The sequence below is a fragment of the Equus asinus genome, chromosome 16, assembly GCF_041296235.1.
Source record: "Equus asinus isolate D_3611 breed Donkey chromosome 16, EquAss-T2T_v2, whole genome shotgun sequence".
Classification (NCBI taxonomy): domain Eukaryota; kingdom Metazoa; phylum Chordata; class Mammalia; order Perissodactyla; family Equidae; genus Equus; species Equus asinus.
The window spans coordinates 8,240,073-8,255,945 of record NC_091805.1 but is presented as its reverse complement, the minus strand read 5'-3'; the positions used below and the strand labels follow the sequence as shown (position 1 = coordinate 8,255,945).

General features: G+C 37.0%; 1 protein-coding gene across 4 annotated transcripts in view; it reads right to left on the bottom strand.

Annotated features, from left to right (window-relative positions):
• Window positions 1-243: 243 nt before the first annotated feature.
• The window catches only part of LRRC7 (leucine rich repeat containing 7), a 499,243-nt gene continuing 483,613 nt past the window's right edge, over window positions 244-15,873 (bottom strand). For 3 of the 4 annotated variants that reach the window (XM_070486576.1, XM_044749553.2, XM_070486577.1), the window contains one exon: window positions 1,486-2,184. In XM_070486576.1, coding sequence (XP_070342677.1) covers window positions 2,077-2,184 — 108 coding nt within the window. In that variant the 3' untranslated portion in view covers window positions 1,486-2,076. Of the gene's footprint in view, window positions 2,185-15,873 lie in introns of all 4 variants that reach the window. The other variant, XM_044749558.2, reaches the window with a different exon arrangement.

Genomic DNA, 15,873 nt, shown 5'->3' with positions numbered 1-15,873 from the left:
AAAGACTTGGGAAATCCTACATCCGGCTCTTCTCTCACCTCTCCCGTGACAGGTTAACACACTGATGGGATGATTTGAGATGCTTCCTTGCCACCAAACTACACCCACACGTTTCCTTTTCCTTTAAGCGATCTTGTGAGGCCAGTGAGGGCCTCTGTCTTGATGAATGATGATCATCCTACAATCGTGGCTGGATACAGTGGCTTGGTGTGAGTTTTTGACAAAGAAAATTAGGCTCTGAAAGACACTTCTCATCAGAAACTGTCAATATATTAAAATGCATTTAAAAGTTACTTCTGGGAAACATATTAAATAGGCCAATCATTTAATCATTTGCTAAATGTCAAACCCTATAAAATCATGGTATAATGTCACCCTGACATAAAGCAACATCAAAATTAGTGCATCATCTATAAGGTGAAGTATCATTTGCCTTCAAGCGACAAATTCTATTGCCAAAAAATACCACTGTACTTCTAATAAGTGACACTCGTTTTAATAGACCCTACAAAAATACAATATTTTAAATGTCCCCATAAAACAGTTAACATACAAATATTACTCTCAGAGCTTTGGTGACATCAATATGTGATACCACGGTGGAAATCCTAATAGAACACTTGAAACACTAGCATGTAAAGTAAATTCATTCTATATTTTTTTTTAAAAAAAAGCTATGTGGAAATAGGAGAGAGAATGCATACAACTAACTCTGGGAAATCATTCTGGAATTTCAAATTAGTATTTTAATCAAATTAATGACTAATATATAAGAGAAATATTTTTAAAGGATTATAAAATGAATTTTGATCATTCATAGAGGAAAACAACTCCAGTGTAAAAATAACTGATTCCTATATTAACTACATTTGTCTTTCTCTCTGGTGAGACAGAATTCAGGATTTTATATACTTTGAAACTTTTTTGGAAAAAAAGTATTTTCTATATTTCTGCCCACAAAGACAGGCACTGAAATTAATAATACAGTAGACCATAGCTCTGAGAAATTATATTTGAAGTGTTGTATTTAAATACCAAAGTTTTTTTAATCACCCATCATAACTTTCTAACAGTCCTTAATGATAAATTTTATCAATCCTCAAAACCTGTTTTAAATGATTTAAAAGTAGCAAATTAGATAAAGCAACACACAAATAAATCCTACATTTACAAGTAAAGAAATCACAGAGGCTACAGTTTACAATCAAAATAAACTTGAAAGAAATAAAGCAATACCTTCCTGCCACCCATCATTCACTGCTTAAATTTGTGGTGAAAAAGATTCATCTGCAATGACCTTTAGTCTGTTTCTTACCTCTGCATGTATTGTAATCAACTAAAGGCATTGAGCAAATTAGTTTGTCCTCTTTTTATTCAGGTCCCAGAGACAAATGGCTAATTTATGAAATATTTCACTCTGTCTTATGAGAATTTAGCAAATGAATATGGAACCAAATATAAACACTTTATACCATATGTACAGTTACTTTCATAAGGCATTATCATGTAATTTTTATTGAAAAAGATTCAATATAGTAAAGTCTTATTTTAAGATATATTTTCTTTCTCAATCCGAGATGTTTAGTTTATGAAAATATTGTTTTTCTCTATATTCTTTTTGTATATATGCCAACATATACCTTGTGCTAGAAATATTTTATGGGAATTACAATTCTTTATACTTGTATTTTCTATATAAAGGCATATACAACTTTGAGGCAGTGTTTCTGATGGAGAGCAGAATTCGTAAAGAGCTTGTGTGTGCTTCCGTGCTCCGAAATTATATGAAATCCACTTCGAGAAGAAACTTATTTGATTAAAACAAAAACAAAAACAAAAACAAAACTGCACCAATGCACAGCCAGAGGCTGACAATTAAAACTAATACATAACCACATGAACATCATATTTATATAGTTAACATTTTTAAGGATGATCAGTGCTAACATATAGTATTATACATTTGGCACTAATGTTTGCCATTGGTCCAGCAATTGGCAAAATTTGTTTCTATGTATAAATTTATTTTTGAACATTAGGTCTGGCTAGAGTATCTTCACTATTTATAAAAAATATTTAGACGGTAAGCTCACGTTGAATAACTAGGTCTACGGTGTTCTGGAAACTCTTCAGTAGTAATACAGCTTTTTCGTGTTCCATATGTACAAAACTATGTCCATTTGCCTGTAAACACACAAACAAAAGAGGGAAATCAATGCAAGATACTTGTTTATCACTTTATCATTGTTTCTAATCATAAAATTCAAGCAGGTATTGAGCACCAAAAGTTATCGATTTTTAAAATTCACAACAGAATTGCAACTATGGAAACAACTAATTAATTTCACTCAGCTCCAACTCAATTTATTAACTCAACAAATATTTCTCAAGAATCTAAAGTGCCCTACCTGAGACTGTCCTAGTACAGTCCTAGTCACTGTGCTAATCGTAGACACACACTGGCGAATAACAGACAGACGCCCTTGAAATATGGTTGTTCAGTTTGATTGTTGTTCTGATTTGTTTTGTTTTTGCAGGAACTGAGTTGAGACAGTTTGGAAGTGTCCAAAGGACCATTGCCTTCTTGTGATATAATCACTGATGTAAACTCATTAGTACCATCAAATATTTCACTCATGCAAAACACGACTGGGCATTTACAGTATGGTTCAATCTAATTTTGACTCATTGAAATGTTCTCAGCTTATATATTTTTATGTTAAAGAGATCATTCTTATTTCCCACGTTACTAAATGCAGGTATGTTCATTATTTATACCAGTGGTTCTCAATCCCATCCACTATACCTAAGAGGTCCGTCCCTCAGGGGTAAAGCACACTGACATTAGTATCAGTGGACATGCCCGCATCTCCTACTTGAGAATCATCAATTATGTAATCAAAATTCATTTGAAACACAAATAGCCTAAGGTTACACTTTCAGGATTCCAACTAGCTATTTGATATTTATGTCACAAAATGTACAGTGTCCCCCTTTATCCATAGTTTCATTTCCGGGGTTTCAGTTGCCCACAGTCCAAAAATATTAAGTGGAAAATTCCAGAAATATACCATTCATAAATTTTGAATCTTTTGCCCTTCTGAGCAGCATGATGAAATCTCCTGTAGTCCTGCTCTGTCCCACCTGGGACGTGAATCATCCCTTTGCCCAGTGTATCCACGCTGTATAAGCGACTACCCATTAGCCCTAGTTAGGAAAAAATATAATAAACACAGGGTTCGGTACTATCTGCGGTTTCAGGCTTCCATTGGGGGGCTTGGAACACAGCTCCTGCAGTAAGGGGGGACCACTGTACATGCTTTTCTGAAGTGAATGCTCATGATTCTTTGGTTTTCTCCACAGTACCTTGCAGATTTTCTTCATTGGAATAATTTTTATTATTAATATATAGAGAAGTGGATCCCATAAAGCTTCACTGTCATGAAGGCCGAAATAAAACACAACCTTATTGAAACTTGGTAGCAATAAATCTGGGAAACTCAATGACTGACAGTCATGTCACTGTTTTCCTTGTAGTCTGAGACTCTGATGATTTACACGAATCAGCCAAATTGACTGCTTGGCAAAGTACAGGTTATAGAGCCAGTTAATTGGTTGACTTGTTCAATTTTCCGTTGACTGAGACTAATCTCGGGCACCCATTGCCTTTATTGCTTTACTTTTTTTTATGCTTTCTTGAAATATGATTAATATTTCAAATAACTACTCACTTAAGATATTTCACAGCCTTTGGCTTTTTTGAATTTAAAATAGCAGTACATCTCTAGTGATACTGTATAATCTCTATAACTTAGATAAAAGTTATCTGACACATTGTATTTTACCACTAGTTCATTAAAAGTGGTAGGCTAATGATGTGATGAAGAAGCTCCTAAAATGCTGCATTTTTAACCACAGTACGCCTACGAATAAAGAAAATACTAGGAAACAAATATGTAAACCTGTGAAAACCCAAATAATTAGAAGTACAAATTTGTTTGAATTAGAGAGTCTCTCTCTCTCTATATAAATATACATATAGTCTTTAATAACATTTAATTAATGGAAATGCCTATCACAGTTGGCATTGGTTGTTTCAGTGGCAGAAATGGTAGCTGAATAGAACTTTGGGTTTATTACACAGCCCAATTTCTTGCTTTAAATTATTGTAGAAACCAGACAACTGGGTTCCACTTGATGTTATTTCTGGTCAGATGGTGACAAGGAATAGAGAAGATAGCGTATGGTACATTCTTCTTTTCACTCTCATCCTGTTTCTGACATCAGGAAAATAGCAAACTTGGGTGAAGTATATGTTTATTCCACTTTAGTTTTGAAGGTTTTACTAAACCTTAATGCCTTCATTTTGACCAAAAGGCATACCTGAATTGTGAAATTAAAATGTAACTTCAATAATGGAGTACTTGAATGTCAAATGTTAATAATACCTTTGTGAGTACTCAGATTTATCTATCTGCAGACTCAAAACCTAGAATTGTAATGAACTCAAAACCCACTGAGAATTTTCAGGGACTTGTTCAAAATTAAATACCCCAGTGTTTCAGGGATAAGGAATGCTCTAGGATTTGGACACCACGAATGGTATATTGTCCATCACCAGACCCAACCGTTCCCGGTTTTAGGAACTACTGGTCTCAAAATAATATCAGCATTAAGGCTATAAGTGGTACAAAATCCAGAGAGCAAATTAATCATTGTTTTCAGTTTTGAGTGGTACTTATATCAAAAGATCTTCAAAGAAGGTTGGTCCACTTCCACCGTGATTAGTTTTTTCATCTTCTCAATTAAAAATGTCTGTTGCGTGCTGACTGTGTCCAGGGTATTGTGCCAGGCACTGGGGATAGGAAGTAAGAAAGAGATGAGACAGGGAGGCTCCCATCAAAGAGGTGACATCCAGAAGGGGAAATAAGCCATGATCATAACTAAAAATAATGTGGAAAATGTCTTACATGTAGTAAACACTCAGCAAATGTATGCTGAATTGAATTAATATCAGAAGACATACATAAAAAAGTACTCGGGTAGCTCAGTGGAAGGAAAAGAGAAGAGGAAAAATTTCCTAGGAAGCTGTTTCTCTGAGGCATGTACCACAGGAGTTTGCTGGCACTCTCACTTGGCAAGAGTGTAATTAGCAAAAGACCACAGGTCCTTGTCTTGTCTCAAGCCCGGAGTCTCCTCCAGCCCTGGACATGTGCACAGTCAGCTATTTCAAGTAAATTCTGCAACAGTTCATGCAGAAAAAAGTTTTAACATGATCCACATATGTAATCATTTTTGTGAGAATTTAAAAATAAAATTGCCAGTGGATTTAGACCCTAAGCTTTAGCATAAGAAACAATCATAAAAATAAACTAATGTGCAGAGGCTTTATAGCAGGTGGGGTCTTTTCATAGATTCTTTTCTTCAAAAGGAAGAGAGAGAGCTCAGTATGTAAAACATTTAGACGGAACTTTTCTGGAGAGATAGAAAGGGATGGCAAGAGAGTGAGAGAGCAGGAGAGTGAGAGTGAGTAAGCAGCAAGCATGATCTAGGCTGATCCTGTTACTTTATAAATGAAAGAGCTACACCTCAGAGAGAGCAAACGACGTGACTGAGAGCACACAGCCAGGGGAGAATCATCTGATATATAATATTCCTTTTTCCTTCTCTCAGTGCTTCACTGAAATAATAAGACCGTAGTCGCTCTTAGTGATTTGAACTGACATTTCCTTGGCCATGATAAAATAATGAACATCTTCCCCTTAAAATTGTTGGGTATCACCTCCTAACATAATTTTGTTTTTTACGGTGGTTGCAAAGCTGTAATTCTCATTCATATTCCTATTAGGTTTAATCTAACTTATTCCAAAAGTACTGGTAGAAATAACATTTAGTCCTAAATTAGAAGTGACAGAAATGCTGAATCTCTCATTCTTATTATAGTTTTAACTCTGGTTAATTGGGGTGTTGTAGCCATATGTGAGCTTCTCTCTCCAAAGTAGAAAGACTAGGTCAGACTATCTGCTAGGACAGTGCCAGGAGACTTCAGAGGAAATAGATTAAAAAGGAGAAAACTTCTAGGGTAGAGTCTATAAATTTGGCATCAGATTGGACAAAAGTATGAGAAACAAACAAGAATCAAATTGTGATGCCATTAAGGGAAAATGGAAACCTTGGAGGAAGAGCAAGCTTAGTTGGGAAGACAGTGGAGTTTGTGGTACTGGCGACTCACGCAAGGGAAAGTTGATCATCTCTGAGAATGAACGTAGACTGGAGTCCAGGAAGGAGATGAGAGTGGCAGCGTTAGCAGCAGAGGTTAGGTTTTACTGCAGTCTGGTACTAACTACATGGAATGCTGGGAGATTTACCAGAAAATAAGTTTACAAGGGAGCATTGTGAAAGAAGGGCAATATAACTAGGGGAGCGGGAAGGGGTTGGAGCTTTGGATGGGTAGAGCACAACTGAAAAACAGTGTCTGCTGTTGACCCGAGCATCTGGGAAAATCTGTCTGAAGTGAGGGAGGGAAAGGTGAAACAGGCCCAATCCTTCCAGAGATGCCAGAAAACTGCCGTAGCCAGACGGTCGAACTAAAGAATGGGGATTCTCATGGGTGCTGATGCACTGAGAGGAGGGGACAGAAAACATGGGTTCCTGACGGACCCAGGCAGCAGGAGAACTGGGAAGAGTCATCCTGAAGGGTATCAGGGAGAGTGCTCATAGAGGGAGCAGGAAATGCAAGAGTCCAGTGGCCTGAGTTGACCCTAGTTTTCTGCAGCAGAGGAGAGCAGGGAAAAGGGAGAGCTGGATTACTTCTGGCCTTGAATCTGGGTCCACTTCCAATAAAGCAGCCTTCGAGATGTTCAGAAGCCAGTTCACATGTTCACAGTCCAGGTTCTGATTTAGCACTTGGGAGACCCCTTAGCTTTTAATATTGCTTTAAAGCATCAGCTTTTAGTTTTCATATTTTGTAAGAACCAATGAGAGTTAGTGGGAAACACAAAGACCGAGCTGATTTCCCAGAAGCAGACTGGTGAATGAGCTCACTGAGTTAAATGCACATTAGGACTCCACCCGTTGTTCTAGTCCCAGGAATGTTTTGCATCTAAACCAGAGCTTTGGTGAACCTCAAGAGCCCTATTTAAAAGACCACAAGTAGGGACTGCCTGGGAATGGCTTCAAAATAGCAGAAGGACTCTGAAAGGTCAGAAAGCACATTATTTTCGAAAGTTTATTAAAGATTAAATGAGTTAACATGTCAAGTGCTTAGGAGAGGGCTCAGCACACTATAATCAATCAATCATTCACTGTTAGCCACTACTGTTAACATTACTTCTCTATTACTTTCTTGAATTTAAGAAATACAATTTTCATTAAGCCACAAGAATAGAAGGACAAAATGTCAGAGGAAGGAACTTTTTTTTTTGTTTAGTTAACTCTAATTAAAAACAAAAAAATGTGAGGATCAGAGAGATTACAGGAAATAACCAAGCTCACAGAGCTAGTGGCTAGGTGGGAATTTATGTCACAGTAGTCAACTCTCTGTATGTTGGCACAATTCATTTTGTTGGCTGCTGTGAGGTTGTAACAAATGTTTTCCGTTTATTAATGAATTCATTTTTAATATTAATTGAGCTGTTTCTTGATGTGGAACATTCTGTTAGGCCTGATGCCCAGGGAGGCAATGACAGGATGAGCTGGAAGAGAGGTCTGAATGGAAGGAGACGATAGAGTCTCAGTGCTAAAGAACCTTCTCCTTCCATTCTTAGCACAGAGGAGCAAAGGGAGTTGACCTGGTATTTGTTAAAATGAGTACAGCTACCTGGCTTCCATCTTGGGTGGTCCAGACAGAGAATCAGAGAATTACGTTACTACATCTGTGAAGGGCTTTTCCAATTAAAATGAAGACCAGAAGAATCACATAGTTCAACCTGTAAGGTTTTGTGTGTGTGAAGAGAAGAAGAGTGGAGGAAATAAAGGCCAGTACCAGGGAATATTAATTGCAGAGTATAAATCTAGTGATGCTTTGTAAAATAAAAGTATATAATCTACATTTATGCATTTGATATTTTGAACACATGCATAATATAAAATGCAAAAGATGATTTGAAGAATATATGCTAAATTAATGAAATTTTAAAATATGTTGGCACATTCGGCCACATAGATATTTTATATATACGTAGAGTCTATTATGGGTTATAATAAAATGTGTGCAACTTTGAGGAAATTGCAAGTTAACGAAAAATGAGAAATAAATGAATGGCCTATTAAGTCGAAATGAAGTTAATAAGAAAACAATCTAGGAAAGAAAAGATATCCTGAAAATTTTATGCTTCAAGAATATGTAATTAATGGCTTTCTGGCTTTAGCTGATTTGAAAGTATAAAGAAACATTTTACTATAATCTTTATGTTATTTCCAGAAGATATCCTCCCTTATTTTAATTCCACTGTCATCTGTGCCACAAAGTGGTTTTTAATCGTCGTTTTTCATGATTTAGACATGAAAACATAGAGGGTTAATGAAAATAATATTTGAAATTCCAACAAAAAGTAGAGCTTTGCAATTACAGCTCATCAATTTACCGGAAAACACACTTGGTTTCTGGATTCCATCCTCTTGGTCCTTCCCGGATTTATCTTTGATTTCCTTCTGGTAAATGTTTTGTTAAGTGGATAAATTACAGATGTTTATACTGCATAAATTCTCCAGATGATGCTGTAATTCTCCTAGGAATTCTGTCGTATCTTTATTATTCAAAACTCAAACTTAAAAACTAGTCTCTGAGAAGGCCTGGCCGCAGCATTGGTGGGATCAGCCAATAAGAAGGACAGCACAACTCTTTTTGGAATCCAAAAAAGAAATGGAATTAGAGACATGAGCATATGATTTTTGGCTGATTTAAACTCACTCTCAAGGGACAAACATATAAGGGGCCAGAGCACATGTATTTGGTACATTAGATATACATTAGTACAGTAATATCTTTTACTTTGAATGCCTATAGCTCTTGGGATGGGGAAAAAACTAGAAAACATAGCAACCAAATTAGAGCTACAAGTAAAAGCTTTCATGTTGTCTAATCCTGACAGCCAGGCATTATGAGAAACAGTGGGAATCTTAGATAATTATAATTATGTTTCACATTAACTACCTGGAATTAATTCCCACTTCAGAATTTTAATCTGATAGAGTACTCTCAATAAATATTGGGATATATGTGGGGCTGAGTGCACTGCATAATCAATATTACATTGACTCTATGCCAAGTCATTTAAAAAATTTTCCTTTCTATGAAAAATCTGAACTACAGGCCTTAAATTATTAGAGAGTTCACATGAAAAATTTACACTGGACATTTTAAATCTGAGAAAGTTTCAAGTCTTAGTGGCCTTTACTGTAGTATTAAAAAAGTCTTCACAGAATAAAACATAGATAAGAATTTTTCTTCTGTCTGAAGTGCACACATGCACTGCAGCTTGAACGTGTCCTGAGTTCAGGCTCAAAAAGACGCAGCACGATGGAATGGACTCAAGTGAAGACTGTGTGAGTTATTTGCATAGAAATTCAGGTGTAGAACTGATAATAAACAGTATTTCTTAAGACATTTCCTTATTTATCTGCTCTGATTTTAGCACGCCTGTTTTCTTCTTGTCAATCATGTTGAATGAGCATCTCTGACGAATGACTTCCCCATCCTGGTCTGCAGAGCGGCTCCCCAACGAGCTGCACTTGATTCCTTTTACTTTGGCCACAAAAAGAATGACTGCAAAACCAATCTCTCATTTTCAGGGGGCTCTTTGTGGCCAGGATGGTCTCTGTTTTGTTGGAGAGCTTGGTCTTAAAAGAAGACAGACTGGGAGTTCATTTTATTAAACATTTGATAGTCAGCTATTTCCTGTCTCTCTTCCTCCTTCATTTTCTGCTTGGTGTGATTTTGGACTTGTCTGCTTCCTGGGCGAGGATGTGTAAAGCCAGGAATTCAGTTACATTCCCTCTTGCACTGTTCACATTGCTTGGCACAATACTTTGTACGCAGTGGGCATTTAATGCATATTTTCCAAATAGATAAATAGAAAATGTGATGAATACAATGCTATCACTAAAATTTGCTCCAGTAGAATCAGTGTTGTCTAACAGACGAAGCTCAAATAAGTTATTTAACCTCTGTCAACAATAGATCCTTGCAGGATTGTTGTGACATGAATGAGACAATATAGATGCTTAATTAGTGCTATTTTCATTTCAGCCAAATTATAGAAGTTAGAGGCAGTTCATTAGAACTTACCTTGTCTTTATTGGTTTTCATGTTTTACTTAATACTTAACAATACTACCTTTTTGATTTGCAAAAAGCATTTCTCAATCATTTATTAGTAACCCATGAACTTTATACATTATGAATAAAACTAAATGGATATTCAGTGAAACTCTGGTATATAAAATCATATACGTTATTTAATAATTTCTCTGAACACTAAGAGTTTTGATTATTGCATCCCCTTCCTTGCCAGCCTTCCTCCTAACTTCTCTGGTGCTTTTGATTTTCAACCACTGAAGATCAACTATAGAAAAGCTTGAACTCATTTGGCCTCATTGGGAAATGCTTGAGTGAAATTTCCAAATACCTTAAGTTTATTTTTTAAGGGTCCCACACTTCATTTTAACCATAACAAAAATTTCTCACTCTTTGCTTGCTATAGCTTTTTTGGGGAGAAATTTTTAAAAATTCAGAGAAATGAGCATACTCTAAGCCATCTTACTGACTCATGATGATAATTATGAGCATCAGCACTCTGGGATAAAGCTGTGGGCCCAATTAGTTGCTTCTATAGGAAACATTTCCCAAAGTGTGCTGTATGGAAGTGGTTGATGGATGTCCTTAGTAAAGAGGGTTGCATGGTTAAGTATCTTGGGAAATATAAGTTTGTAAAACGGCTCAGATTCTTGGTACACTGTGAAATCCTGAAACAAGGCAGAGCGTCTGAGGTGGCTCTGAAACTTATTTGACTAAGGAACAATTTTTTTTTTTAAAGATATCTTAAAGCATACCGCTGGGAAACACTATTTTATATTGAATGACTCCAGTGAGCTGTACTTTTTGAATTTAGTTTCTGTCTTTAAGAAGTTTCTCTCTCTTCCTGGACAGTGAAGCTGCAGGCTATGACATCCTGCCTCTGGCAACGTGCCTGGACCCAGAGGCTTTCCCCTTGGTGGTCTGGAAAACTAGTAAGACTCCAAGTATGAAATAAAGGCTCTCTTTGGAGCAAAAAAGCATGAGATGGAGTGCATGGACTTTCTGACATTAACTTAGCTTCTCGGATACATTTTATTTGTTTTCTGGTTTCTGTTTTTGTTCCTGATAGCTGAGGTTGTTGAATAAATGAGCTTTAGCTAATCCTGTTAGCAGCTAACCACATCTACCTTTCATTAAAAGAGGTATAAAACTTCCATTCAGACAAGAAAGGTTTGATTCAGTGGTGTCTACAAATCTAGCACCATGTATCTGTATACAACAGATGTAGCCAGCCACGAACCTTTCATTTAGACTTCTGGGGAGTCTAAACTTACCTCTCACATTCTGAGCCTTGAAAGCTATGTCTGGTTGTCTCCTCCCTACTCCCATCGCCACTCCAATCCATCTCCATGTTCAAATTATCCAGCTCCACAAGAAACTTTAAAATCTCAGGCTCCTTTCTTTGTGCAGGGATCTCCCTCCTTAATATTGTCTCGCTTGTACTCCACACTCACCATTCTGGCCTAAGCCTCTCACCTCTGCTCCTGCAGACTGACGCTCATCTAGCTCACAGGTATTCCTCCTCCTACTCACCCTCCCTTCTCCTTTCTGTTGAGGCTGGAGTATCTCCTGCCCCATCAAGAGTAACTTTTCTTTTCTCTATTCCCTCCACACCCAGAGATCTCCATTATGACCAGCATTCCTTGCCACCCGGATCTCGCCTCTCTCACTCATGCCCTGAGTCCCAGGATGAGGTGAGAACAGGAGGGGTCAGCATCCTGGTTTTTGCATGTGAGTGGCCACCCTCTCTGAATCTCAAGAAAAACCCTCTTATACTCATCATTTCATTCTCTTAACAGTGCTACACCTATTAGTTACATCACAAAATCAAGTACTTTATTAGTTTTCTAATAAGCCCGCATGCATTTATCTTGTCTCCATAGCTGTGAGCTCCCTGAAGGCACACAATTTCCCCCTTATCTGATATCCCCTTATAACACACTAATCAGGGTGTGGAGTGGAGTTATCAGTGGTTATGGAACAGAGCAGTGATAACAGCCTGGCGGCCATCAGAAACCCATGATTTTGGCCTTGATATGGTGCTCTGGGCCCAACAGCCTGCCAACAACTAACTGAAACTTGATAGACGTATTTCTTGAGAGCGGTTTCTCGAATTGTCTATATGAATTGTAGGGCCAAAGTTGTTTAAGATCAGAAACAAAGGGAAATATCTGGTGTGTTTGAATTACCATCCCTGATTACTCTATTTTGATATATTAGAGATACAGCCATAGACTAGGAGTATATTTTGGATTACAAATTCCAAAACTCTTAAAATAATGGTAAGGTAGAAGAGACTATGAAATTATCTTGAGCTGGGTATATTTATATACTTTATATTAGAAAAATTTATTTTGATGGCTGATAATATCTGGATGTCATTAACTAATTATCTATAAATTAATTTCTCTTCTGCTGCCAAAGTCAGGCTCTTGTCTGGGGAAGGGGAGTGGGTAAATGAAGAGGCTGGGGATTGAGGACCATGATGTCATAGAAGACGATACACTCACAGCGAGCTTTAGGCTGTAACTGTGAATCATGTTAACTATCAAGTACAATATCTGCTTTTCTCCAGTCTATTCATATTTTACACAGAGTAATTATAATTAATAGACTTTCTTTGTTTAAACATATTTTGAATTGTAAAATGTATAATGAATTAGACTAAATTTTTTAACTGGAAAGAACATTAGGAAAAAGAAACCATGATGTTAAGCCAATGGAAAGGACCACTTCAGAAATGCTCGGATATCAGCAAATTCACGTGGCTCAATCTAATAACATTTTTTATGATCCATGTGCTTTCATTTTTCTCTCTCACTCTTCTATAATTTGACTTTACAGAATGTGAAGCTGTGAGGGGTCAGCTCTCCTAGCACAGAGCTCTTTCCTCATGCCACACTGTCTTAAAGCAGAATGACTTACGAAGCACAGGAAGGCATCTGAATATGCTCATTAATTATATGGTGTCTACTCAGTGAAAATGAATTGTAAAATGACAGAAAAGTCATGTGAATATGTTTTAATTAACATCATCCCTTAATGCACACATCTCCATGTAATTCAAATAACACGCTCATAATACCATAGCAGAACAAGAAGAGAGTAGTGGGTAAAAAGAGTTACAGCAAAAGAGAGAGAGAGCACTTATCTGATGAATTCTGGGCTTGAGGGAGATTGGGAAAGGTCTATATCTTTTGCTATTTTACATCTCTTTTGATATTTGCTATTGGGTTAGATCAAACCCAGTAACTGCTATACTGTGGGGGCTCATTTTTTTTCTTTTACTTTGATTTTCCAGGTTGTACACTGTCATTAAAGCTGTAAATAAATTTGGTCCAGTGAGGACATATTCTAATGATCTTGTAAATGACAGATAAGTCAATGTTATAAACCCATTTTCTCCAGTGCTCTGTAAACTCAGAGCTAAGAGCATTACTATCACAAAGAGACAAGAACATAACTTGTCCTGTCTGCATCTGATGTTGGCAATGATTTCAGTTTAGAATTAGCCATTCTTATTTCTTTTAGGAAGTATAATCGACCACTTGTTCTTTTTAACTAGTATGAATGAAACAGTATATATAGTAATTTGTTTGATTGAGGTCTATGTGCATTTTTCTTTTACTGAAAATGGATTTTGATTTTATAGTACTAGATACAAATGAGTTCTGTAGCGAAAAGAAATGTCACATTCCAGCTAGTCATTTGTGGAGAGAGGAGACATCCCAGGCACAGCCCTCTGCAGTATTTTTGGCTTTTAACTGATTGGGCTTATAAATCCTTCCTTCTTCTTGCCTTAGGAATTCATTCCTCTGTGCACTGCGCTGTTGCTGTATACCTCTCAGGAACTAGAAATATTAAACTCTCCTCTCCCCACAAATAACCCTTCTAGAATTTCACAGCCAGAAAAGACTTTTCTAACCCTGTGACTAGACATTAACTTAATTCTCATTGCCCTTCTGCAGGATATCTATATCAATATCTATTTGTACTTTTTATATCCGTTTGAATATTTGTTTTCTGAATTTGGAGAGAAAAATCTTTCTCTTGCTACCTCTGTCATGGATGAAGGCAACTACCCAACTTTGTCTCAAGCTATGGCATGCTTCTCTACCCAGCCTGGCATTCTAACATATCAGAGATTTGAGATTAAGTGGTTACATTTTTTTTTTTTCAGATTTTGAGATTCAGAATAATTTCTTTGACATTCACATGAGAACAACACTAGCCATGTCCTTTACTAAACAGCATTTACCAAGGGTCAAGGAGTTACACTGTTAGTTTATTCTTGGCTGTTTTTCATGGAAATTGATACAATTATTGAACAGGTGAATTTTCGAGCTGGGGGATCTCAGATATAACATGAATCACAGTTCACTTTACACATAATGAATGTGAGTCACATAGACATGGCATAAAATGCTTAAGATCAAAGGGCCACTTATGCCGTCCAAAAAACATTGACTTCCATAATAAAGTGGTAAAGAAAAATTTAGATGATTTTATGTGTCTTTTTGTTTCAGTGTTTTAACTCAAAAGACCAAGTGCTGGCTTGATCTTCTCCTGCAGGGAATGGACGGACCTACTGGATGGGTATTTCCACTGTGACACTGCCACAGGTTGGAGCAACACGTAGTCTTTTCAGGAAATTAGCACTTTTGAAAACTTGAGTTTTCATGATTTTGCTAGTTAGTTTAAAATATTTCTGAGAATTGGGGCTGGCCCTATGGCCGAGTGGTTAAGTTCTCGCGCTCCGCTGCAGGCGGCCCAGTGTTTCGTTGGTTCGAATCCTGGGCGAGGACATGGCACTGCTCGTCAAGCCATGCTGAGGCAGCATCCCACATACTGCAACTAGAAGGACCCACAACGAAGAATATACAACTATGTACCGGGGGACTTTGGGGAGAAAAAGGAGAAAATAAAATCTTAAAAAAAAAAATATTTCTGAGAATAAAATGTGAAGGCAATTTTGCTATATATATATTGGCTTATATAGGGTTTCTACTTTTCTAGGACTTTGAGAGTTCAGTAAATAGGAGATGGAAGATCTCCTCAGAGCTGAGAGAAGCAGGGCCCTAGCATTCTTGTAACTGTTTGCATAGCCAGTCTGACTAGAAGATTCCTTTCCCTCATGCCCTATGTTCTCAGTGTCCCTAAATCTTCACTATATTATGTTGAACCATTTCATAATTGCTCCAAATGGTCAAATATCTACAATGTCAGATAGTACCACACCTAGTTATATAGTGGGAAATTTCTGGGGTCGCAAGGCAAAATATTGAATCTTACATAAATTGAAGACATTTAAGAGCCTTTTCCTGTGATGTAGAAAATGATTAAGCAGAAGTGAGTTAAGAGAGAAGAAGGACGAAGAAAGCAATGTGGGCGAGGTCATACCAAGCATTGACTTAACTGTCGACTGGAGCGATCCTTTGCTACATGCAGAGCTTTAAGTCAGAGAAAAAATCTTTTCCCATCAGACCAAACATTTAAAAAAGTCACCTTATATACAGCTAAACTTTTGTTCAAACATCTGAGCAAGGGGAGTAGAGCGCTATAACCACGTTTCACAGT